At 50.6% G+C, this 26889-nt stretch overlaps 1 protein-coding gene across 3 annotated transcripts in view; it reads right to left on the minus strand.

The window, feature by feature from the left end:
* Positions 1-840: 840 nt before the first annotated feature.
* The window catches only part of TNR (tenascin R), a 432700-nt gene continuing 406651 nt past the window's right edge, over positions 841-26889 (minus strand). For all 3 annotated transcript variants that reach the window (XM_070077163.1, XM_070077161.1, XM_070077162.1), the window contains 5 exons: positions 16986-17137; positions 15500-15596; positions 11032-11193; positions 6272-6435; positions 841-5412 (listed from right to left, as the gene is read on the minus strand). In XM_070077163.1, the coding sequence (XP_069933264.1) occupies positions 5293-5412; positions 6272-6435; positions 11032-11193; positions 15500-15596; positions 16986-17137 (695 nt within the window). In that variant the 3' untranslated portion in view covers positions 841-5292. The remainder of the gene's footprint in view (positions 5413-6271; positions 6436-11031; positions 11194-15499; positions 15597-16985; positions 17138-26889) is intronic.

The following is a 26889-nucleotide window of genomic DNA, read 5'->3' on the forward strand; positions in this document are numbered from 1 at the left end:
GACTGCTAACCCAGTGATGGGAAGAAAACAAGAGATCTTATACATGTACTCACTTCCTGGCTGTGTATCTGGACCCAAACCCTCTCTTGTGGGCCAAGGCTTCCAGGACCCCTGGCGGTGTGGCTTGCTTCCCAGAGAAAGATGCTTACGCTGCTGCTCTGGTGCCCGTGGGACTAAGGAGCCAAGGCCAGTGCCTGCGAGAGGTCCCCCAGGAGGCTGAAAGTGTTAAGTGTTTCTGAACTGGAAACTGAGTATTAGCCCAGCCTCATAGCCTGGACAACAGGGAGCTGTTTTATTAAGTTAACAGAAGAGGCCGAGTTTGGGGAACAAGGGCTGTGTTATTTGGATGTCCTGCAGTTGCCTTATTAAGCTTGGGGAAGGAGGGAGGATTTCCTGAGCGGAGAAAATGCAACACTGTCCAGAGGTTATGAGGTTTGCCAAGGACATTTGGACAATGAAGAGCTGCAGGTGCAATGAAGTCATGATTCAGACAGGGGTGACCTTGAAAAATTAATCAGAAATGCCGCAGATGACAAATCAGGCTTGTGACTGCTGGGGAAGAGAAAGCAAGGCCCAGGGAGGACTGGCGGAGCCAGCAAAGAAAGGCCCTCTGCTTCCTGTGGGTTTGTGTTTTTTTTTAGTTGTTATTGTAAGGACTCTGGGGACTTAGCTTTTCTGCAGATGAAATGGGCCAATGGACAGGTGTTCCGCTGGGAGGAAGGAGGCCAGGACTTGAGGAGCCTGCACACATGGTCTCTGCGTGTTTGGTGCGGGATTATCTGTAGAAGACTTGTGTTTAATCTCCAGTGACCCATCAGGTTCTTCTTTTATTTTCAACTTAACTTTTTCTCAGCTGTTTGTTCTGGCCTAAGAAAATCCAATGTGGGATACACTTAGAAAGAACCAGAGTCATTTACCCCACAAATTGGACCCGAATCCACACCAACACATCTTCTTGAAGCATTTTAGAGTTGCTTTCCCTACCTATTTTTGAAAGTTTTCATTTGGTCTGCGAGTTGTCACTTGATCTGATGGTGTCAAAATGTTCCAGTGTTGTCAAGGGAAGCTTTGTGTGTGTGTGTGTGTGTTTGTGTGTGTGTGTGTATAGTTGGGTTATGGACAAAGATTCGAGAACTCATTTAGGCAAAGATCTTTAGGAACATGGTCAAAGAGGCTGCAGGCACAACCCAGAAGCCAGCCCTGTGACTCACCTATCCTCAGCGGAGCGGATCCCTCTGTCATTATTCCCCAGATAACCACCCCCCAGGCTGGGTATGCAGCTCCAGGTGTCTGGGTGAGAGAGGCAGACCCTAAAATGTCACAGATCCGCACTAGGTGTCTGGCGTCCCCAGGGTCTTTCTTGCAGCCTCGGCAGGTTTAAGGCAAATACAAAAAGATTCGCCCACTTCCAGTGGGATTACTGGAATGGAGCTGAAGCTTGAATCTTTCAGAGGTTCCTTATCAAAGTTTTAAGAGTGGACAGTGAAATACAAGCAGAGGTGGAACGTGCCCCTCCCACTTCCTCCTGCTTTGAAGGGAAAGAGATGGAACTGGGAATCCGATTGAACAGGAGTCTGGTGATAAGAAAACAGCAGTAGAAAAGCACACATCCTGGGTAAATTGCTCCACCTTTCCTGAAATTCTGGGTGGAGGTTAAAAAAAATGAGAAAAATGTTCCTGTCCCAGGAGTGTTTGTGAATCTTCACCCAGCCCTCAGCTGGGGCATTGCTGTCCTCAGAGAGAGGACACAGAGGAGCCCAAGGCCCTTTCTCCACAGTCGATTCTACAAGAGCTCTTTGGAAACAGTCCATAAGGACCCTTTGTCCCTGAATCTATAGCTCTGTTCTGGCGTGGGAGTTTACAAGGAAAAATGCCATTAGGATTGTTTGACTTGGCATTGAGTGCACTGGCAAACTTGGTTTTTCAGGTTGGTCTTGAGTTTCCAGTCTGCAAGGGGCTGGATGGCTCCCAGGTGGAGGGACAAAGGATGTTAGGTGGGTGTCTTAGCACTTAATGAGTTGGGGGAGTGGGTAGGTGAGGGGTGGGGTGGATTTAAACATTCATGGAAGTTTGCTCTGCATTTCCTTGCTGCCATTTTGTTGTTGTTCTTTCACAAATCAATCTCTGTACAAATTCGTTAATCCGTTTTCCTGGTTCCTGGTTTGGTACAAGTCCTTCTGGAAGCTCAGAGAACCTGTGGCTCTCAACCTCCAGGGTGTTTCACCCAGAAGGCAGCTGGGTGCAGTGAGCGCCACCTAGTGGTCACACTCAGCACACCCCCTAGCCTGTTAAATCTTTCTAAAGCCCAGCGGTTTCCCCCTCCCTCTTTATACCTGACCACTGCACCTTCCAGAAACAACTGTGGAGCCTAAAATGTTGGAAACTACCTTGGCATGGTGGGTAAACGCAAGAGGAGAGACCTGGCTGTAGGCCATAAGACTGCTGCAGGCATCCTTGGTTGTTTGGTGTGTTGATGGTGGTTGTGATTCACTACACACACTGATGTATCTGCTGTGCAGTTGCCCTCTGGACTGGCCCACCCCATCCCTCTTGAGTCTCTTAGGGAAATGGCCGCGTGCTTAGGGTGGGCACTCTGTGTGTCTTTCTCCCCGGGACCTCCTTTGGGAAAAGTCCAAGAGCTTGGAGGAACAGGGTACGTGGGACTCGGTGAAGAAGCCTCTTAGTTAAGGAGAAGCTAAATAAATAACGTTAAGAGCTTTGAGCCAAGTTGACCATGGTTCTTGGGAAGACAGTGGGACATAGAATCTCTGCAAAATGGTGAGAATTCATGAATAAATCCCTCTACTTAGTAAAAGGAATCTATAAATCTTTTTATAGAGGGTTGGATAAGCTCATTTTTGAAGTCCCTTTCTTCCTTTAAAATTCTTTAAAATGAATCTAAGCAATGCTACTGACACTATTTATAAAAATGTTCCATAGAGTAAAATGGTTCCAATAGAAGACAGGTTTGGTTCTCACTGATCTTTCTTTCACCTGACTTGATGACACATAATCTTTTTCCATCTCAGTTCCCTCGATGAGGTGGGTTGTACTGGCACACCCAGGTCCCTGAGCTCTGCTTTGATTGACAAAATGAGTTTAGCCTTTTCCTTGGCATTATCTTTTCTGCAATGTCTGTGTGTGTGTTTACTTTCCTTCCTTCCTTCCTTCCTTCCTTCCTTCCTTCCTTCCTTCCTTCCTTCCTTCCTTCCTTCCTTCCTTCCTTCCTTCTTTCCTTTTTTCCTTTTTTCCTTTTTCCTTCATAAAACAGAGCTCCTGGTAAAAATATTTGTGCTTTCCCACCAATGCCCATTTCTACTCAGGTTTCCTACCATAGACTACGCTAGCATTATTTGCTATAAAAACTAAAAGGGGAGTTAGAAATAATCTTAGTCCAGCCTCCCAGTCAACAGGTGAGGGCACTGAGGCCTAGACAGGTGAAGCAGCCTGCCTGATGGCAGGGGGCTACCGTGGCACAGGTGGTCCCCACCTCAGCCCCAGATGCCTCATTCAGTGTGCTTCCTGCTGGTCCTTGCTACCCCACTCTCTAGCCAAATCTTACTTGGTTACTCTGTTTCTTCCTAATCATCCTAGCTTTTTGAAGCCACGGTGAATCGAGAAATGAAAATGTCACCCATATTTTCAGCCCCAGATGTGTCAGTAATGGGCATCCCACAGCAGTGGACAAGGCCTTGGAATCTGCAGCAGGGAGAATGTCTTCCTCCTCATGTCATCAGAAGTGTTACCCCTGCCAGAGGGACTGTGTCCTCCTGGTCGTCACAGCATGGGCAGAATGTCCCCGCTAGGAAATGGCCAACTCTGAGGCTCACCCAGCCACTTCGTGGCAAAGGTACAACATAGCCCAGCTTGACAATCGTGGACAGCTCTGAAAGCTGAACAGGGCCTTGCGGGACCAAGGAGGAGAGGGAGAAGGCAGCTGCGGAAACTGGGCATGGATTTGGGCGCTGCTGTAGGATGGGTGCAGCCAACATTTGCCTGGAGAAGTTGAAAGTCCACGGCCTCTAGAAGTTTCAGCTCTCTTGGACTTAAAAATCAAGTCACGGTGGTGAAGACAGCACATCTCATCAAGCAGGAGGCAGGGCCAGGCCTCCCCTCCTCACCCCTGGATTTCTGATGTGATTTCCTCTGGCACTTTTCATTTTTCCTCTCAGAGGCAGAATAATAAAGGAAGATGGAGAAAGCCTGCTCGTAATCTCACCTCATTAAAGGGGTCATTCCCGGTCCCCACAGGGCCAAGACAGAAAAATAAAAACAAAGCAGAAACTCCAGTTGCTCCCAGGACTAGCAGTGAGGGGAAAGGCTGGCTGGTCCCTTAACTTCTTCTTTTGACTCTGATTAAACCACCTACACTAAGTGGAGCCTGGCTGGAAATAGGAATAAGGCCTTCAGTTTGCAATTCAGAAAAAAAAAATCCATGACAAATTGGGCCAGAAATAGAGAAAACAGATCTGTGCTTCCCACGGGACCTGCAGTCTGTATGGCAGATGCCCTGATTTCTGGATCTTCTGTCCTCAGTGCCTGACTTAAAAGTGCTAAAAACAAAACCCATCTTCCCCCAACAAAGCTACTGTCTACTCCTCGGAGGGAGGGCGTTATGTCTGTGTACCTGGAGCCAGGAGCATGAGACATCTTGGGAACAGTAGTCAGGCTGGTGGGACAATGGGATCTAAGGTAGGAAGGCATTAGGCAAAGGGTCCACTGGGCTTGGGAAACAGGCCATTAGTCATGAAAGGTAACAAGCCAGAAGATTCTTTGGCCCACTACAAAGGCCTCAGGCTGTTGGGACTGGGAGTGGTCGATCTGTTTGCTCTTAAGGGGAGTTGCTGGCCAAGCTCTCTTGCTGCGGCTCTCGACTGGGTTGGTGTGAGAACCTGGCCATCCAAGGCCAGGATCAGATCTCAAGTACCTGGAAGGTGAAGGGCATCTCAGGAGGAGGGCGGAAAAGAAGTGCCTGCTGGTCACTCTGACAACCTGCACTCTGCCGTTTGCCTTTGAACAATCATTGAACAACACGTCCTCCTTTTCCTCCTTGGTGGGCCAGGAGGGGAAGCTGACGGGTGACTGGGCAGGAGGGAGGATGGAGACCTAGGACCAGGCTCCTGGGCAGCAGAAACCGAGAGCAGGCGGCTGTCGAGGACCCCTGCGACACCCCTGCTTCCTTCAGAGACTGACTATGTTGGGAAGCACGTTCCTACCACCCTCCCCCCGGGTTCATGTTACAGAATACAGACAAATGACAGCAGGGATCTGCTGGGCCTGGCCGCCCACTGCTCAGAACTGCAAGAACCGCCGTTTCCTCCCTGCCGCGAGATGGTGGTTGTAGGGACGCATCTTCATTTCCACAAAGGGGATGGAGAACTCGTGGCCTTTCCAGTGGTACCAGTTGATCCCCTGGGCGTGAGAAAGATGAGCGTGTTAGATCACCCTTGCCCCTGGTGGAACGCCCGACCTGGGAAAAGAGGAATCCTGGGAGCAGGGAGTCTGTGCTGTGGATCTATCTCCTCTTAGTTGAGGTGGCGCTTTCTGGCCAAGTTCCCAGTGACACTTCTCTTAGACTTGCCTGTGGCCTGGATGTGCACTGAGAACATGTTGGAGTCATTCCCCGTGGCCAGCTGTATGTTTCTGGCTTCCAGGAGTTGCGTGGAATAGTATACAGTGGTGAGTGACAAAGTCCCAGCAACGTGGAAAGATTGTGGAGTGTAACTGTGACTGCTCTCTCCTGATGGAGCTCATGTGGCTTCTACCTAAAATGACCAACCATTTCCATCTGACCAGGGTGACGGGGTTTCCTTGGGTGCAGGTCTTTGTCACAGCTGGGTAAGTCCCACTCGGTCCAGCTGGTCTCCCAGTTACCCAACCCAGCCCAAGGACGTGTAGCCTCTGGTGGGAAAGACAGTCTGGTTCATGCTGTTCTCCTGACGTCTCCCTGCTGGGGCCCCTCTGAGGATTAGGGTGAGCCTGGGAAGCTGTCCCTGGAATTGGTAAGCTTCTTAGGGGGTCAGCTAGGTGGGGAAATGCAATGCAGCTTGCCTGGCCGTTAAGGGCTTCTCAGGGTGAGCCTAGCTCCTGGGTGTAGCTGTTTCCCTTGCCTGCTGCTCATTCCTGCTCTGCCCTGCCCTTTTTCAAGACTGTAAGTATGGATTCTTAAAAGGGAAATCTAAGGCTCCCATGTGCATGTGGATGACAAAGCTGTGGGACCGTGGGTCCAGCAGCTCAGGACCGTGCCGAGCGGTGGCAGACCGTCACCCACCTGACTGTGCCTGGACTCCCCGTATTTCCCGTTGAGGTTGGTCCGGTGGCAGTTCTTATACCACCAGGCACCCTTGTACGACATGGCGCAGTTGGTCACTGCGACATCGTTGTCCCGATCCTCTGTGGAGAAAGGGCGTCCCTGGTGATAGCTGAGGGAGTCCCCTGCCAAAAAAAAAAAAAAAAAAAAAAAAAAAAACAACCTCTGTGAGGCGATTCCTGCTGGCACTCGTGTGTCAGGATTTTCTGGACAGTTGACCCACTCTCAGGAAACCTGGCCGTGGCATGAAGTCTCCCACCTCTCTCTCTCGTCTCCACCCAGGTCGATGGCCCAGCCGTACTGAACCCTCCTTCCGCCTTACGCTTGGTCAGTTACTTCCGTGCTGTTTTCTCTGACTCACCCCCTAATCCTCTCAACTTCTGCTAAGAACTCTGCCCATGTGGCCCCATCTGACCACCCCTGCCTGTTTTCTCTGGGCTTGTGCTGGCACACAGAACGCTGGTGGAGACAGTGAGGAGCCATGCTGACTGGGACCATTCTGGGTCTCCACTGTGCAGTTTCTGGCCAGCCTCCTCCAGGCTCACCAGGCCTGATCAGATCACACTGCAAGCCCCGCATTGAACACTCTGTGTGCCGCACATGAAGAGTAGCGTTAGCACACTCGAGTGCTGCACAGGAAAGAGGAAGACGGAAAAGCATGGCAGGTCAGCGGAGAAGGCTCGTCGACACGGTTGCTGCCTCCGGGCAGGATTTCTGGCTAGGGATGCCGTGCAGGGACTCTCGCTGTGCACCGAATGAAAGTGATCTCAGGAGCTTCCGGTGTTGCTGTGCTAGGAGACACCACAGGTCTGATCCTGCGTCTTCCAAGTCCGTTCCTCCTGGGGCCACTTAATCCTTCCCGTGCCCCCCACTGTGACTCTTAGCTGGTTGAACTCGTTTTTGTAGAGGAGACTGAACCAGGTTCCTTGGGCTTCAGGTTTTGTGTCCATCTAGAGCTGATCCCACCACTCACACTGGTTCTTTCTTATCTGTTTGAGGCGCTGGAAAAGGCAGGAGAGACGGACTGTTCTGTGTGTGAGCACCTCCACCTCTGTGCGCCCTCAGTCATACTCCTGGTCTTCGTGTGAGCAGTTCTCACGTTAGTCCTACTCTCCAGCGATCTTTCTCTGAGGGCCAGTTCCTTGGCTGTGCTGTCTCTCCCCACGTTCCCACTCGCGTGTGCTCGACTGGTCCCTCTGGCGTCCAGAGCTTGTCTTCATGACTCTGCAGCGAGCGCTCCCTCCGGCAGTCGCTCTGGTGTTGCCCGCCGCTCTCAGAGGAGCTCCTAGTGCCGGTCTCTCTGTCACTCCCGGATGTGCTCCTAGTGCCGGTCTCTCTGTCACTCCCGGATCTGGCTCCGTTTCCTCTTCTGCCTCATATATGCAGTGCATGCACTAAGTTCTGATTCCTGCTCGCTCAAACCACTGTTCACACCTTTCTCTCAATCTTGGCACACGAGTCAGGACCTCTGTGACCTGTCAGCTGGTCTCTGTTCTCCACGCAGGTACAATTTACCCTGTTTGTGGTTGTCACACTGGCCTTCCTAAAATCCCCCTTCCATGATCCCACCGGGACTCAGGCGGCTCCCCACTGCCCACCACGCTCAGACTAAGTTCCTGTACTCACGCCACAGTAAGACCCCTCCCCAGTCTTCTTTCTGTTCCTTCTGCAAGTCGAGTCTGCCTGGGCCAGCCAGGTTGGCCACAGCTTTCTCCTCCTCCACAGTAAGTTTCCCTTCTGTGATTTCTTTTTTTCCTTTCCTTTCCTTTCCTTTTTTTTTTTTCTTTTGGCAGGCAGAGTGGACAGTGAGAGAGAGACAGAGAGAAAGGTCTTCCTTTGCCATTGGTTCATCCTCCAATGGCCGCCACGGCCGGCGCACCGCGCTGATCCGATGCCAGGAGCCAGGAGCCAGGTGTTTCTCCTGGTCTCCCATGGGGTGCAGGGCCCAAGGACCTGGGCCATCCTCCACTGCACTCCCGGGCCACAGCAGAGAGCTGGCCTGGAAGAGGGGCAACCGGGACAGAATCCGGCGCCCCGACCGGGACTAGAACCCGGTGTGCCGGCGCCGCTAGGCGGAGGATTAGCCTAGTGAGCCACGGCGCCGGCCCCCCTTCTGTGATTTCTGTCCCAGGGGTTTGTTTTCCTTACCTTAGGATCCTAATTAACTGCCTTTGTGAAACCCTCCTCGGCCACCCACATCCCCTCTCTGGGGACACCCCTTACACTGCAAGTCAATACCAGTTACCACCTGGTGAGTCCCTTGCTAATAGTTTCTCTCCTTCTCCCTCTCCCCCTCCCCCTCCCCCCACCCCACCCCCTCCCCCCTCCTTCCCCCTCCCTCCCTCCCTCTCCCCCCTCCCTCTCCCCTCCCCTCTTCCTCCCCTCCCTCCCCCTCCCCCTCCCCGCCTCCCCGACTCCCTCCCCTTCCTCCCCTCCCTCTCCCCTCCCCCTCCTCCCCCTCGCTGCCTCCCTCCCTCCCTCTCTCTCCACCCCTCCCCTCCCTCCCCCTCACTGCCTCCCTCCCTCCCTCTCTCCCCACCCCTCCCCTCCCCTCCCTCTCCCCTCCCACCCCTCCCCTCCCTCCCCCTCGATGCCTCCCTCCCTCCCTCTCCCCCTCCCCACCCCACCCCTCCCTCCCCCTCTCCCCTCCCTCCCCCCTCCCCTCCCCACCCCTCTCCCTCCCTCTCCCCTCCCTCCCCCCTCCCCTCCCCACCCCTCTCCCTCCCTCTCCCTCCCTCCCTCTCTCCCTCCCTCTCTCCCTCCCCTCCCCCTCCCTCCCCCTCCCTCCCCCCCCCCCCCCCGTGTAGATGTATTGTACCCAATGCTTAGTTCTTTTGGAGGCTACACTTTATGCTTCTGCATCCTCACGACTTGCACTATGACCTTAAGGAGCTTCTGAGGAACCTCTTACTGATCACTTGACTTGGAATTTTCAGTTCTAATAGAAGGAGATTCCTAGTGAGAGACTTGGGTCTCGGAATCCTTGAAAAATGGGGACCAGGAGACGGGGTTGACCTTGGATTGGAGACACTGTAGATGGCTTGTAGGGTCAGTAAAAATGCATAACCTAGCTTTTCTAGACAAGGGCAGGGGATTGGGCCTTTGTCTTTGCTCTAGGAAGAACAGCCAGTGCACGGAGCTGCTCGTAGGAAGGGACAGCCCAGCTACGCTCAGGGTCTCATCTTTTGAAGAAGATGGACTGATGTTCAAAGTGAGGACTTGGCCCGTAATGCGTCCATGACAACCAGCGAAGCCGCTGGCAGGGTCTGCCTCCGGGACTTGACAATAGGGCGCCATCCAGCAGTCTGCTTTCTGCGGGGCTAGGCGGCGGGCAGGGCCCGAGTGAGACAGACAGGGTAGGCTTGGGCAGGATGAAGAGGAGTAGAGAAGGCAGACATGTGAGACAGACAGAGGGTAGGCTTGGGGCAGGATGAAGAGGAGCAGAGAAGGCAGACATGTGAGACAGACAGGGTAGGCTTGGGGCAGGATGAAGAGGAGCAGAGAAGGCAGACATGTGAGGAAGTGGAAGTGTTTGCTTGTAGGAGAAATAAGTGTGGGTTTTCAGCGGGCCCAATTCTAATCCTAGGGAGCGAATAGCATCGGGTTGTTTTGAAATGATTTAGTCTGACAGCGTATTTAATACGCTCCATTTCAATGGCTGTTTTATGCCCAAAGTGTGGCAAATTGGATCTTTTGTTGGGGCACTTCAGGCTAGTCTGAGTGCTGATGGGTATGATTTCAAATAAGAACAACAACAAAGGAAAGTGCATCTTCCCTTTGGAGTAACACTGCCTGGATGAGAAGAGAAATAATTGAACAGATGTAGTAATTGGAAGGGCAACACCTTGATACTCTTCTTAACTCCAAGAGGCCTAAAAATGTAGCTAACATTAGGCACTAGCATTTAGCCTAAACTTGGAGCTAATAAAAGGGCCCGTAACTCCATGTACCAAAAAGCAGACTATTTGGCAAAAGAGGTTGTATGACATGTGTTGGAGAGCAGCACACAGGAAACAGATTGGCCAAGCCCAAGAAGTAGACTGCATACGATGTTCCAAAACCGCTATTAATGCAACAGGGCCTGCAGGGATAGCTGTTCTGCTTGGTAGAAATGTCATCCAAATCTGGGCAGAAAACCTAACCAGGCTTGCGATCCTCATCCCAAGAACATAAAGAAATGGGGCCAGCGAGGAGCTCTTGGGTGTGTCCTTGCTCCTTGGCTGGTGGGGGAGTCAGCTGGTAGCGAGGGGCTGCTCCGCGAGTGGGGGCTGTGGCTGTTTTCATTGTCTCCAAAGAGGTTTTCACGGGTGTCTTTGCAGGGGAGAGTTCTACCCAGACAACAGATCAGCTCTGTTCTCTCTGGGTAAGAATACAGATTGATTAAGGGAGACAAGAAAGACAATCCCTTGCTCCCGCATTGCACTTTTTTTTTTTTTAACTTTAAAAGCACTTTCGTTGCATTTATTGCATTTCTGGGGGTCTACTCTGCCGAGCACAGTTACGATGTTCCGGATAAGGGAACCGAAGTCATGCGAAATTGGTTTCAGGTCACTGGAGTGTTTGGGAGGGAGGACTGGGACCCAAGCAGTGACTCCCACCCAGGCCTTCTCACTGCCAGCAGAGGAGGCACTCCTTGGGTGCTGCTGCTTCCTGTTTCAACTCCGGCCTAGATTGTGGGGGTCCCTGTTCTGCCTCTGGGGTCTGCCTGGGGGACACGGTACCTGCAGTGCCGTTGTAGGCGCCTATGCGGAGTTTGTACAGACTTCGGCTGTCCTCCACGGAGAACTTGTCGTAGTAGGCGAAGGCCGCCTCCTGCCCGTCCCGCATGTCCACGCGCAGCTCGTAGCGGCCCTGGCTTGTGATCCTGTGTAAGTTGTCCAGCCCTGTGGGGAAGAGCAGAGAAGACACTGAGTCTGGCCCCCAGCAGCGTTAGAGATGGGAGAGAAAGTGCACCTGGGACCTTGAAGCTGATGATATGGGGTGGGGTGGGGGGGACGTGGAGGGAGCTAAGCAGATCCCTTTTGCCCTCAGCCCTCCTCAGACTGATATCAAACAGACCCGGTCAGACTCGGAATTCCCTCCTGCAAAGAGGCCAGCCCAGGTCTGCTGATGAGGGTTCACCATAGACAGCACAAAGGGCTGTACTCTCCTGGGCCCCGTGGCTGACCTGGGTTTCAGGATTCCTGGCCTTGTCCCCTGCCACCTTCTGTGCCACACTATGGCACTGGAAGGAAATGACAAGAGGCAATGCATGGGTGTGAGTGGCAGGGGATGTCTGGACATCCTAAGGCCACCTGGGAGCCTGCAGAGGGCGCTGTGTCCTCCTCCTCTCCCAGGGCTCCCAGGCCCAGGTTGGAGGACACTGTTGTTTGCCTGCTGACTCTAGTTCCTTCCTATGTAATCTACCTGCTCATATCGCACTGATGCCTCTCTACAGATCTTTCTGGCCAGTCCCCCCCTCTCTTTGGCCTCTAAGCTTTCCAAACCTTAGGCTAATCAATTCTTACCTGATGCAAACCCCTTAAAAGTCTAGAGTTTTGGCGGAGCCCAGATCTCCCTTGGTAATGTTTTCTCATATATATATTTTCTTGCCCACTTGACCTGGGACTCTCCGGTTTAGATCTACTTGCCCAAATTGGGCACCACTCACTTGCATTGCAGGTGGTGTCTGGGTCCTCTGGCTTCTCTCTGCCTACTGTGCTGGGCTCCTCTGCTGTGCTATGACATCCGGCACCTATCTGAACATGCCATGATTTAGAATCAGAGAATTTCAGAGATGGAATTGGGAGGTTGCTTAGGCCAGATTCTTTGTTTTGTGGAAGAGGTAACTAAAGCCCAGAGAGATGGAATGATTGGCTGAGGGTTGTCCACATCTTTGGAGTTTCCTGTCCTGTTTGGGATTTAAAGCTGCACCTTGCTGGTAAGGGGAGGCTGTTTGTGGCTTGTTGGCCCTAGTCTGCCCTGGACGTGAGCTTCTTGCACAGGTGGGGTGGCTGCTGTGGTGCCACACATGATGCCCTCAGTTGGCAGACGGGCCCATCCCCCAGCTGCTGGAAGTGTCCGCTGCTAGTGACTCACAGCTGCCTCTCTGGAAAACCGGCCTCGCCCAGAGCGAGTCATTTCGTCCTGGAAGCTGTACTCTCCCTCACTCATGCCTTGGGGCTCGTCTTCCTCAATGGGCACAACAGGCCCCGCCTCCTCGCCCCAGTGAGACCCCAGTGGGAACCAACCCTGAGGATCTGCACTGCAGAGCTGCCCTAGGGACCAGACTGCCGGGCGTCTTTGCCAAGATCACTTGCTTACAGTGCTCACAGCTCTGCTTCCTCCATCCCTCTTCTCCTGAGGACTTCTCCCAGCAGGGACTCCTGCCCGGCCAACCACTGGGACAAGAATCGGCCCCCATCCCAGTAAATTACTCAAACAGGGATACTACGAATCACTTCCGAAGAACCCAACCTGGGACACACACCACAGGTCACAGTGTTGCCACAACCTGGGTCCTGCAGCCAACCTACACGTCACCAGGCCACGTTTCTGATCAGGATTTCTCACTGGTCACCGTTGCCTGTATCACAAGTCACGACTTCCCCTCCTGACTTTCAACTCCATTATGTGCCTTCACTCAACCTACTCAACCTCACTCCTTCTTTCCTTGCTCTGCACCTCGCGCCTTCCTCTGGTTGAAGTGTTTTTCCCAGCTCCCAGCTGGCATGGGTGAGAAGGACCCTTGCCTTCTCCATTTTCTTGTCCCCTCCCTTCCACAGTTCTGACGTATCCCTCAATGCCTGCCTTCTCCGATCTCCTCCCTCTCTGAACATCCGTGGCCTTCCTGTCAGTAGCTCATGGGTTGGTACACTGTTTCCCTGTGTGGACGGCATCTCTGATTATCTGAGAAATGTTGTGGAAATAAAGCACCACATAGCTTTGAACATACGGGGAGAAAGGTATTTCCAAAGCCTACCTCAGTCTTTCTTAATAGATGAAGGGGCGACATTAACCCTGATCCTAATCTTAACTCAGCCTCAGTTTGGTTCTAGTACCTTAGGAATTGTTTACCATGCAACATGTTCTAATCTGCATTTTTAACACTGCCACCACCACCACCACCACCACCAACAGGCTTCATGACCCTGTATCTACCTGTCATTTAACAATACTAATGTTGTCTTTCATTGCATTTATCTTTGAGGATTCTTTTTATTGATAGCACATGATAACTAGTCTTCCATTTTTGGAAATCTTTAAAATGAGATTTATTTATTTAAATAAAAATTCATAGAAAATTTCAATGCACAGTAGTTGATATTTTTCACAAATATGGCAAACATTGTGAAAATGATGCACGCTAGGTTTGGGCCACATGAGTCCTGTGTGTTTATCGGGTTCATGGGTTCACATGTACTGCGCTTGTCTCCCAAGCTGTCTGCAAGCATTTTGAAGGTAAGGGTATTCCCCTCCATTTTTTTTTTTTTACTTTTCTCTACACTTGCTCATGGTTGTCTGTCTGTCTGTCTATCTATATATATGCCTACAATGGCAGACACAGATATGAGTATCTCTTGGATACTCAATAAATTCTTAAATGTTTTATGTATTTATTTGAAAGGCATAGTTACAGAAAAGGAGACAGAGATCTTTCATCTGCTGGTTCACGCCTCAAATGGCTGCAACAGCAGGAGCTGGGCTGATCTGAAGCCAGGAGTTAGGAGTTTGTTCCAGGCCTCCCACATGGGTACAGGGGCCCAAGTACTTGGGCTGTCTTCCACTTTCCCAGGCCATTATCAGGGAGCCAGATTGGAAGTGGAGCAGCTGGGACTTGAACTGGCGCTGATATGGGATGCCTGCACTGTGGGCGGTAGCTTTACCCACTGCACCACAGCACCAGCCCCATACTCAATAAATTCTTATCACTGACTGACAACTACACTTTAGGTACCTACTATTCTCCAAACACTTCAATTGGCAATGACATTAAAAGATGAATATGATGTGGTCCCAGGCCTGAAAGAAACTTCCGTGCTGTAGCCATGGTATAGACAGAAAGTCAAGTGGATAGTGATTTGGAAAACAAAAGAAGGAGTAGTCAATTCTCCCATGAGCAGTGGGTAAGAAAAAATGGTTACGACAGATTTTGTGGAGGAAGAAGTGATCTGGGTCTTTGAATACGTGACAGGTCTTCAGGAAGTACAGAGGAAATGATTATTATGGAAAACACTGCATGTATTTCATTATTTTTTTTTGCACCAAAATATGCTTATCTTTTAATTTCAAGGTAGGGAGACAGTGGGCCGAGTGTTCCTGAGCAGGGGGCATCAGTGGTTCTGTAGCTTTGGAGTCGGTGTTGGTGAGGAGTGGGAGGGAAAGCAGGTGAGACGCTCAGCGGCGGCGCGTGGGCTCCAGAGGCAGACTTCAGAGGGCTTTGTGCCTGAGTGAAGGCGTTTCGGATTCACCAGGTGGTGATGTGGAGTGAATGAGGCGCTTTACAAATGGGGCCAACCTTGCTCAGATTCAGAGTGTGAGTAAAAGACCGTGCTGATGGAAAACCACAGACGTGGCCCTGGCTGTTTGCCTTGCCTCTGCCCCTTATCCACCTCTAGGACAGCACCCCCAAGAGGGAGGTGTGGGGGTGACAAGCTGCTGTCCCAAGTGGCACCGCCATCTGCCGGGCTGGGTGTGCACTCTCCTGCTCACGCCACTGTGGGTTCTAGTCTATACCTCTCCCCGTGTCAGACCTCTAGGAAATTGCTGGTCAGCCCTAACAGCACTCTGGTTCCCCCAAGTCGGGTCATCACGTTCTCCAGGGCCCTGAGGGGAGCGCCGGGCCTCATCTTCTCCTGGCCTGGAGGCCAGCCGGCCGCCTGGCTTCTGAGCGAGGCCAGCCGCCCTGTTGCGTTTACGCTCCTTCCCCCACCAGGCCACGCGCTCCCTTTGTAGTTGGCTCTTGCCAAGAGCTATCAGCATAAGAGACTATTAATGAGGATGGGAAGAGACAGAGCAAAAGGAAAACACCACAGTCAGATAAAAGCCGATCAATAGTGGAGCCAAACAGAGCAAGAGGCACTGAAAGCAATTCACGAGCTGTCACCTTCTCGGCAGACACAGGGTTTCTGATAGTCCCAGACAGACACAGCAAGCAGGGAGATGGCAAAGCCAGAAAGCACAGCAGGTAAGAGCAGAGGGAGGTGCTACCGAGCCAGAATTCGTCCTCCAGGTTCCCGAAGCCAACGCGGTAATCAGCCCATTTCCGGAAAAAGTCTGTTTGGCCATTCTGCCTCCTCTGGAATACCTGTAAGGAGACAGAGGAAGGATGAAGAGACGCTGGGGAAAATGCACTGAAGCGAGTCGGGTTCACGGGGCTGGGTGTCAGATCTGCAGTGACAGAGCCGGCCGGACAGGAGCGCGTCCTAACAGAGCTGGGTGTTCACACAGCAGCTTTTGCAGAGCTGCGCAGAGCCCTGCTCCTGGAGTGCACAGGCTGGGGTGTGATGCTGACACTCATTTGCGCCCCTGCAAGGTACAAAGGGTTCAGGAGGCACATCGAGCTCCCAAGCAGTCAGGGGAAATAGGCTTGGCTCTCAGATTAATTTGGTGGAAAACGTTTCTCACCAATAGGACAGGACCAAGTGCAAATCAGCCAGTAACTGTCTCCATCCCATCGCCACCAAAGCAACCGCGCATCAGTCACTGGTTCACTGCTGATTTCATTTAACCTCCAATGCATCAGCCTCGGCTTCAGTCTCCAATTATGCTTTAAGAACGAGGCACAGATATGTCAGACACATAAAAGACAATGTGTCCCAAGAGTAGCTGTTATGAGCACAGCCACTATTTAACTCTGTTCAGAAACTACTCATTTTGCACCATGAAAAATCCAGTGCGATGCATTAGCTGCGCTGGAGGGGGATCACAAGAGAGGAGAGGGGTTGGGCTTCCACCCGCACCGAGTCAGCTCCCGCAGGACTGCTCCCGGGCCAGGCTGCGGGACTCAACCCTCCTCACAGTGGCCTGCGATAGGAGGCGGATGCTTTGTGATGCTGCCATTTTCTTTCACGCTAGCCTGCTCTACCTGGTATGGGAGAAGGGTGGGGACAGAAGATGGGTCTCTCTTTTCATGACCACAGTGCCTCTGGAAGGCTGCAGCAGCTCTGGGGATGGACCAGCGTGGCCGGGGAAGGATGAGGGGACACATGTGACCCTTGTAACTGGAGGTGGCAATCCGAGTTCTGTCCCTTTCCTGCTCCTGCCGTGCAACCCTCGCCAGGAGGACCCTAACGAGAGGCTCACCTCCTCCTGCACTGCTTTATTCCAGATGCAGCCGTCAGCAGACAAGGTCCCCGAGCCTGTCTGAACTGCTGCTTTCGCCTCAGCCACCCTTCCGCACTAATGCTTAATTAATGCACTAATGCATCAATGCAGGGGTAGGCAGGGAGACAGCCATCCTGGGGCCCTTTGTTGGGCCAAGCTGTCGCAGCCTTGATGTGCTTATTCCACTCTTTGCCTGGCCAACCCCTGCTTGGTCTGCTGGAGAGGGCCCTGAGGGCATTGAAGAGCCCCCGGACTGATGTGGAGGGGCGGGGGCAAGGAGGGCCAAAGGATGGTGAGGTTTGGCTGACAGCTGCTGAGTGGGGCGGGCTAGAACCCTCGGGATGCAAGGAGAGGAGCTGCGTGTGCTTACGATCCAGCCGCCGCCGTCCGTGGTCATGTCGCAGAACACCTGCAGCTTCTGGTTCAGCTCCCCGTTGAGGAAGATGGTGTACACCCCACTCAGGGTGTCTCCATTCATCAAGTGCTGGGCACAGTCTTGAGGGTGAGGGAACATTCGGCCCCCTGCACAAGAAGAGAGGCCATTTCCAGAAAGTCAGCCTTCCCCCCACTCTGCGTCAGAGCCCCTTGGGTCAGTGGTGTTTTAGAGGCCCTGGTAGACCTCATCAAGAGCTGTCCGAAATCCTCACAGGGTCTCAACCCGTGTGGGCACAGGGACTCTGCATCGCCCCGCTTCCCCCTCCCCACCTGATGTGGGACCAACCACACAGTATCTAGTTTAATGGGGGCGAGGACCAAAGAGCTGGGATCATGGTCTGGCTCCTCCACTCACTCATTTGATCGACTTTGGGCAAACTGCCTGTCTTCCTTGGGCCTCAACTCTCTTATCAGTAAAATGGGGCTAATGAAAATCTCTTCCTCATGGGCCAAAGATGTATGAATACAGTTAGTGGCTGGTTTACTAAGGCTGTGATTACACAGGCAAGGGCCCAAATAGAGCACAGAGGGCCCGCCTTTCAGAGGAGGTGAACATCTACTCAAGTGTTCCGTCGTCCTCACTGCGGCCATTAAGAAATGCCCAAGCAAGCTCGGCGGGACCCAGAAGACGGATATCCGTTTCTTGTGCAAAATAATCTCCCGATTGCACCAAACAACCAAATGGCTGTTTTACAGTTCAGTTTAAGTTTAAGGAGAGGACAAGGGAAGTAAATTGCCAGCTCATCTTTCAGAGAGAACAGCCCAATTTGTAAAACAATATCTAATAGCTGAAAGAGATGTTTAAATCATGTGTCTTAAAGAGCTTAGCTTCAGGGCAACTTTTAAAGCTTAGCAGGCAAGCCAACAAGCAGAGAGCCTGCCCGCAGTTCTCTGAATGCTGGAGCTGACGGGGCAAGTCCAAGGCAGGGCATGCGGGTGAGGGATGGTGGTTTGGGAGCTCTGTAACTGTAACCATCTTCTGGGTCGATGAAGAGCTTGTACAGTTGATAGGGTTCCCACTGGAGAGGGACTTCTCCTGCCGGTTGCTACAATGTCCCCTAGTGGCAGAATCGGTGCACTACAGCTGTGACGTTAGGTTACCTGGGTCTGGGTGAGTGAGGACGGCATGATGCCGCATCCGGAGGGAGCAACCCCACTAAAAGCCCTGCTCCCTTAAGACCCCATCCCAGATCGTCAAGGAGCAACCTGTGTTAGGAAGAGGCTGTTGGGGTTGGGTAGACTTCAGGCAAGGTCCCCCTGGAGATGAGTTAACTCCTCCTAGCACAAAGACTGCACCAACAAGAGAGCTCCCAGCGGAGGTAGCTTAGCACCACCGGCACTGCCTTCTTCAGGAATGGTCACACCAGGGCATAACAAGGTATTTCTAGAGAACAGTGCACTTGTAAAAACCTCATTTGATAAAGATAGATGTAGATGAAGAGAGACTTCCGCGTTTCTACCGGCTGGTTCACTCCCAGATGCCCTCGGTGGAAGAGACTGGACCAGGCCAAAGCTCGGAGCTGGGGGCACAACCCAGATCTCCCACGTGGGTGGCAGAAGCTCAACTGCTTGAGCCATAACTGCAGTCTTCCGGGGTGCACATTAGCAGGAGCCAGAGCCCGGAGGCACACCCAGGCACTCCATTGTGGAGTGTGGGCATCCCAAACAGCACCTGAACTGCTAGGCTAAATGCCTGTCCCACAAAGCGTATTTTTATTTTCATTAAGTTCTTGCAAGAAGTTTGAGAGGGCAGTAGGTGAGTACAGATCGAAGACTTTGTCCTGCAGAGAGGAAGCTGCACTCAGAGAGACCGTATGACCTACTCAAGTCCCTTTAGCTCAAACATTCAGACCTCGGGCAGGGGCTTTTTGCACTGTCCCTAAACAGGCAATCCAGTGTGTGCCACAGACCAGAGCTCCACATCTGTGTGCAACAGAGGGTTAATTAACCTGGGCATTTTTCTTAGAAGAATACAAACGTCTGGAGGTGAAAGTTACCTCGAAATTCTTTGCTCAAATTACATGTGTTTACCCTGCTACCCCAGCTGATCTCCTTCATAGCTGCAGGAAATCTGTGAACTTCCATCTCCAGAATGTTCTGGAACACGCTGAAGTTCCAGATCCCACCTATTCCTGGTGTTATGGTTACGATCCAGGCGACAGGTGCGCATGGCCTCCGTGCCCGCTCCCCGTTGCTGCTCTTGTTTCCTGACTTCCTGGCTACGCTTGACCTTGTGTCTGGAGCAGTCAGCCCTTCTGCCTTCCTGTCTCCCTTCTCACTGCTTGATTCCTCATTTTAGAAAATCGGCACAGAATGTTCTTGGGCGTCAGCTCACTCTTACCTTATGCGCTAATAGTCCTTTCTTCTGAAGAAAATGCTTTTATGAAATCAACTCCATTTCTTAAAGGAACCAGAGCTCCAAATTTCCAATACTCAATGTGCCCTCCCCCAAGCATCTCCATCCAAACCTCAAAACAACCACCTTATACAAATAGCCACATAAAGCCAAAGCAAATTCAGTATAAGTAGTATCCTATACATGTTATTCATGTTGATAACAGATTAGATAGTATTTATGTTATATGTGCTTTTAAAGGGCTCGAATGCAGCAGTTGCTTTAAAGCCAGACCTTCCACAAATATAGCCAACTGAGCTGATTTTCCTGGAGAACAAGGGTTTTAAATACCCAAATGACTATTGTATATTCATTTTTTTTTAAGTCAGAAAGCGGAAATAAGAGCAACTTTAGAAAAGTGTTGTCTAAGGGGTGCCAAAAGGTTGGATGGGATGAAGATCCTAGATGGTGCCCTGGGAGAGCAGGGACCATGGTTTCTTTCTTCCAGGCCCCCGGCAGTGGCGTTGGTGGAGGCACTCATCAGAGGTGCAGGAGGCTGATGCACTCCTGCTGGGTGCACTTGTCTTGCTCAAGACAAACGGCAAGGCCATCTGGTTCTTGATAGCCGCTGCTTACTACACCTTAGCCTCTGGCATTAACGGAAAGAAGTCCCAAGCATTTGTGCAGATTCTCAGGTGTAGCCACCTAGGATTTTTACTTCCTGTGAATTTGAGGACAATAAATCATTGATCATGAAACGATTCCTTTCCAAGCCATGCTGGCTCCCGACACTGCCAGGGTTTTCCTTGGATCCACTCTCAATCTGGAGAATCTAATTACAATTTAGATTCTTGGGTTCTGTGGCAGAGCTGCTAACTCTGAATACCAGGGGTCCTGGGAATTGGTGTCTTACTAACGCTCCTTGAATGAGTCTAAGACGGGCTGGATTTGAAGTCTACTGCTGGGTACACTTTCCTCTTCCTCTCAGAGGGGCCAAGAGGTGGAAATGAAAAACTGGGTGGTACCCTAAAGGGGTCCTATTGTCTTCTTTCTTGGGTTGAGTGGATATATAGACTGGATGTCTGTCTCTGTCTACCATTCTCCTTTCTCTCTCCATTCTCTTTTCCAGTAGGGACATCTAGAGTAGTGTAGTCCAAGTTTTAGGTTGAGTGGGAGGAGGAGGAGAGGGGATGGGAGACTATTTAACCTGAGTTTAAACTCTTTGTTCCAGTTTAGCATCATGTTCAGTTTTGGAGGTTATTGGACTTTGCCTTAATTTTAATAAGTAAAAACTCATGGGTTCCTTTTCTCCTGTGTTCAGTGTAGGTACAGGGACTTCAAACATTTTGGGAATTTGTTACAACAGATCATCAGGCACTCCTAGCTCTATGGATGTCACATTATTTAATATCATCAGAGACTTACCTTTAACTCTCACTTAGATCATCCCAGTAATTCTCCCCAAGACAGAAATTTTAGGACCAAAGGCAAAAGCAGAAGGGTTTCCTTCCCTCTGGGGGAAGTAACTGATGCCTGGCCAGACGGAAAAGTGTTTTGTTTTCAGCTAACACAGGCCAGGGTGATCACCAAGTTAAGAGGAAAGCGATGCCAGTGATCAGCCTGCTGACGGTCTCCTGGTTAAGTGTTTATCGTGTAATTGGGAGATCAACAACGGGAGCAGGGCGCTCACCAGAACTGCTCAGAAATTGGTTTGTGTTGAGCATCAGAGGATGAACGCTGAGTGGAGCAGAACGAGCTACGTGATCCACAGCTCAATCAGGCGGGAGCAGCGGAGGACGCGCTCCGGCCCTGCCTTTCACTTGTTCTGTGCCCTTGGATGCAGTCTTTAAAATGGTCAGACTTGGGGCCAGCACTGTGGTGCAGTGGGCTACACTGCCTCCTGCAGGGCCAGCGCTCCTTATGGGCTCCTTTCTGATGGCTGGGAAAGCAATGAAAGATGGCCCAGGTACTTGGGCCCCTGCTACCCACATGGAGGACCTGGTAGAGCTCCAGCTCTACCTTCTGTCTGGCACAGCCCTGGCTGTTGCGATCTGGGGAGTGAACCACAAGATGGAAGATTTCTGTCTCTTCTCCCCTCTCTCTGTTGTGCTGCCTTTTAAATAAATAAATCTTTTGACAAAGAAAAAGAAAAAGAGGTCAGATGTAATAGCCCTAGAGAGGGCCTGGCCACTGTCCACTCTCAGGACCTGAGCATCAGGCCTGAAGTCATGGTGTCAGCATTTCTCCCTGGGAACAGCCTAAGCCAGGTCTGCAAATGCAGAGCCAAGTGTGGTCTTCCACACAGCCTACGGGCCCCTCTGCTTGCCAGCACTGATTTCTGTGGTTGGCTTCAACCGCTTGTCCTTGTTAGCAGTTTTGGCCCATGTTTGCAAAGTAGCTGGCTAGACTGTATGTGTGTTGGGGGAGGCCATCTGAGTCCACTGGCAGAGTAAGATTACCTGTCCAGCTGTGGTTGGTTTTCAGATGTACCTATCGCCTTAGCCTCCTTCACAGCATCTCACAACTCATTTACCTGTTTATTCTCCTGTTTATTCATTCAACACACATACAGGGAATGCTTGGTGGATTCTAACTACTGGCCTAAGAGACGGGAATACAAAGAGGCCAAAGACACAGTTCCTTCTTTCAGGCTGTCCACTCTTTAAGAGAAACAGACGAAACTTACGTTCTACGTGCTCTGGAAAGAGATCAATGCGAGGTGGATGGGTAGCATGGACGTGCCAGGGCTAGGAAAGGTGGGGTGCAGGAGTTAGTTGCAAATCGGTGGAGAAGGGTGTTCCGGGCCTGTGCAAAAGCAGTGGCCCGTTTGCAAAACTGAAGGTGTAGCCGGAGCCAGGGCAAGAGCGTTGCGTGGGAGAGGGAGAGTCCTGAGGAGCTAAGGGAGGGCTGCATCACACCGCGGAAGAGCCAGGCCTCCTGATGAGGACAGGAGGGTGAAGAGTCCACTGACGGATGTGAGGCTCGCTGGGTGTGAAGAACTGATTAGCTGGGGGTGAAACTAGAGAGGGGACCCCGTTCAGGAGTCAGTAGTGGAAACCCAGGAGACTTTAAGGAGGTCCTGGGAGCAAAGAACCCACTGATCCCACTGAAGAGGCGCGTCTGTTCTGCCAGCCACCGGCTGCTGCCTAAGGGCAAGCACAGTGCCCTTCTAAGCCTTCCCTTCAAACATCAGCTCCCGGCATCCAGCGGTCAGACCGGTGTCCTGACATGGTTGCCTTTTAGTCCTGGGATTCTGTTCTATCAGAGACCCAACTTCACAGCAGATTAAGTGGATCAGCTGGCTGTTCCAGCCTGGTCTCCCGGGCGGCTCTTGATTCAGTGTGGCAAAAGGAGGGTGGGTCATGGTGAAGTCTCCACTCATCGCCCTGCCGCCACGCTGGCCTCACCTGCTTCATTCTGCGTACTTGAACCAGGGTAACCTTCCTAAAACGCTGCTGCGGTTTTACACGCAAGCTCCCACCTGCCAGAAAACATCCAGTGGCTCTTTCATTGCCTTCAGGATGAGACTCCGAATCCTGGCCAGGGCCCACCACGCCCTGCGTGTCTGACTCTGTCTTGCACCCCTTCCCTTCTCTGGAGAATTACAGTGGGCCAAAATTGGTGCAGGGACAAACCAAGAACTTGGACAAATAATTTGAACAAAGAAAAAAAATAAAACAGCAACATTAAATTTGCCAAGGTGGGGTTAGTGATGGTATCTCTCCTAAATAAATCACTCCAAGAAGAAAAAAGAAAATAAATAAGAGCCACCTGTAGTTCAGCTTTTTCTTTAAATGAGCTTAGAAAAATATGGATTTCAAAACACAAGAAAAAATGCAGAGGTCAATTTGATTTGTGATTTGTAGATGTGAAAAGCCTAAACCGATAGTAGCTAACCACTGTAGGAGAGCATTAAAAAACATATTAAGTGAGGTTCCTCCAAGAATTATAAATGAATGTATCCAAAAAATCTATTAACATAATTCACCTCGTTAGTAAGCCAAAGTATAAAAATAACATAATCATCAATCTAAGCCATAGCGCTGTTATAGTAAAACGATTTTGTCAAGTTCAATAATAAAGTGTGTTTCAAAAACTTCAAAGAAAATTCCACAACTTGATAAATATTTTAAACTTCAGATCTGAGCAGATGATCTTGTTTATTCAAGGCTAGCCAATTATATATTTATTTTGGTAAAAATAGCTTTTTTCCATCTAAAGAGACTTAAAAATGAAGATTTCACATATATTATGCAACATGAAGCTTTGGTTGTATTCCCCCCTTGACAACAGGAATAACTCAATGTTGCCCAATGCTACTGTCACTGTTAAACAGTTCTGGAGGTCCTTGCTTATGTAACAAGGAGAAAAACATAAGAGATGTAAGTATTGGAAGTATAGAAATAAAACTCATTACTTGTAGCTAATAGGAAACATGTACCTTAAATAGAAGAAATAATAGTTAATTAGAATTAGAGTTCATCAGGATTTCTAGATAGTGGATTAATATGTAAAAATTTTTCTACATCAGCAGTAACCAACTGGCAAGTGTTTTTTTAAAAACTAGATAAAAGTCACAAAGCAATACAAAATTATAAAATGCCCAGGAATGAGCCAAGAATAAAAAGAATGTCATAGGAAATATTTAAAACTCCATTCAGAAACAAGAGAAGATACGTCACACACCTTCAGAAGGGAGGAGTTAGTGCTATAAATGTGTCAGTGCAGCCCCAATTTGTAAATTCATTGCAGTGCCAATCTAAATTCAAGTTAAAGTTTGTTTTGGGGGCACTTGATGAATTTGATAAATGAAGATGCCTATGGAAAAGTGAAGGTCAGCAGAGAGAGAGGGCACCGTCCAGGGGGAGATACACCTCTGAGATAAGGAACCCTTGTGAGAGAGGAGCAGCCAGCCAGCAGGGCCCCTGGACTTGCAGAAACGTTGAGGGTGGCGCTCAGTCCCAGAGGCAGTGCAGCAGCGCTAGACCCAACCCTGCTTTCTCTCAGAGCAGAGGGGCTCAGCCAGGTCTGGCCAACATGAGATTTAGGTACTCTGCCTTGTTTCAGCCACTCTTTTTTTTTTTTTTTTTTTGACAGGCAGAGTGGACAGTGAGAGAGAGAGACAGAGAGAAAGGTCTTCCTTTGCCGTTGGTTCACCCTCCACTGCACTCCCTGGCCACAGCAGAGAGCTGGCCTGGAAGAGGGGCAACCAGGACAGAATCCGGCGCCCCGACCCGGACTAGAACCCGGTGTGCCGGCGCCACAAGGTGGAGGATTAGCCTAGTAAGCCGCGGCGCCGGCCACTCATTTTCAGAAAACATCCTAGAAGCAGACGGAACATTGTCTCTTACTAACCATGTGATCTTGGGCAAAATGGTTAACCTCATTAAATCTCATTTTTAGTTCTAATTTGTAAAATAGGCACAATAATATATAATAATCCTTATTCAATAAAAGGTGGTTTATTATTTTTTTTAAAAAAGGTTACCAAATAACTAAGCCAATCTTGAAAAAGAAAACTGAGGAGCCGGCGCCGCGGCTCACTAGGCTAATCCTCCGCCTAGCGGCGCCGGCACACCGGGTTCTAGTCCCGGTCGGGGCGCCGGATTCTGTCCCGGTTGCCCCTCTTCCAGGCCAGCTCTCTGCTGTGGCCAGGGAGTGCAGTGGAGGATGGCCCAGGTGCTTGGGCCCTGCACCCCATGGGAGACCAGGAAAAGCACCTGGCTCCTGGCTCCTGCCATCGGATCAGCGCGGTGCGCCGGCCGCAGCGCGCCAACCGTGGAGGCCATTGGAGGGTGAACCAACGGCAAAGGAAGACCTTTCTCTCTGTCTCTCTCTCTCACTGTCCACTCTGCCTGTCAAAAAAAAAAAAAAAAAAAAAAAAAAAAAAAAAAAAAAAAAGAAAACTGAGGAAACTTGTTCTACCAAAAATGAATATTAGGATATTAGTGTTGCATTACTTAATGAAAGGGGTATATTCTGAGAAATATTAGGCAATTTTGTTCTGTGAATACCATGTCTTTGTAACTTACACAACCTAAGATGGTTGTGATGTTACTCAATATTAAATCTTAAGGGACTACCATGGTATATGTGGTCTGTTTTTTGGTAGAACATCCTTAGGTGGTGTAGGACTGTATTAGGCTATGGACATAAAAATACAATGTAATGGAACTGATGCTGTGGGGTACTGGGCTCAGCCTCTGCCTGCTGCACTGGCTTCCCATGCAGGTGCTGGTTCCAGTCCAGCTGCTCCTCTCCTGATCTAGCTCTCTGCTCTGGCCTGGAAAAGCAGTGGAAGGTGGGCCCTGCACCCACATGGGAGACCCAGAAGAAACGCTTGGCTCCTGGCTTCAGTTTGACCCAGCTCCCGCCACTGTGGCTATTTGGGGAGTGAACCAGCAGGAATGGTGATTAGCTTACAGGACACAGAGCAGACCCTTTCTCTCTGTCTCTCCCTCTCTGTCTCTATCTCTACCTCTCAAATAAGGAAATCTTAAAAAAAAAAAAAAGAGAGAATATAATGTAGTGCTTGCAGAAAAATCCAATGAATAAACTATGGAGTAGAATTGGGAGTTAACAGACAGAGCCAAGTTCATATAGGAACTTAATAAACAGTAAAGCACCACAAACTGATGGTAAACAGAATTATTCAGTCCACGATTTTGGACAAACTGGTTCATTATAGAAAGAAAAACTAAACTGTAACCCTATGCAATGCCATGTATAAAATGGACCAGCTATGTAAGACAAATCCAGACAATGAATAGAAGAGCATATAATAGATTTGGTATACAATAATGAAAAGACTGCTTTAAAAAGTCTGGAGAGCCAAGATGGCTGAATAGTGAGGGGCCACATGACCACAGCCACAGAAAGACAAAAGAAAAATCAAGGAAGGACCACATTCCCAGAGGACTGACTGAGAGAGATTTGCAGTGGAGAATGGACAGAACAGACAGAGATTCCATGGGGCAGGGAGGAGAGAGGCCAGACACGCAGCTGCCAGCTGCACACTGCCAGTGACTCCTGCATTTTCACAGCTGGCTCCTTGCTGGGAAGGGGAGAGGAGACTGTATGGTCCCGGTCACTGGTGGCTTTGACTGAGAGAGAATTCCGTGGTCTTCACAGGCTTTGAGTGTGGCCTGGCGAACTGGCCGAGGGCTGAGCAACTGCTCTGTGAAGGGAGTCCACTTCGCTTCCCTCCACTCCCTCCACCAAAGCACCAAATTCAGTTTGCTGAAGGGGAGCTGCATCTGATCTCTGTCCTGACTCAGGGAATGGAGATCAGCTTACAGGACACAGAGCAGACCCTCTCTGCCCCGTGACTGTGAGAGTCTTGGGCACGGGCCATGTAGCTGAGAGGGAAGTTAGATGGGGCTGGCTCACCCATGTGCTCTCTCTCTGGAAACTCAGAGATGGGGACAGATCTCATGGAGGGCTCAGGGGACATCCTAGAGAGTGGGTTTGTGCTTTAAATGTGCATACCTGGGTGGGTGGGGTG

Source organism: Oryctolagus cuniculus, chromosome 7, assembly GCF_964237555.1.
Source record: "Oryctolagus cuniculus chromosome 7, mOryCun1.1, whole genome shotgun sequence".
In the NCBI taxonomy this organism is placed as follows: Eukaryota; Metazoa; Chordata; class Mammalia; order Lagomorpha; family Leporidae; genus Oryctolagus; species Oryctolagus cuniculus.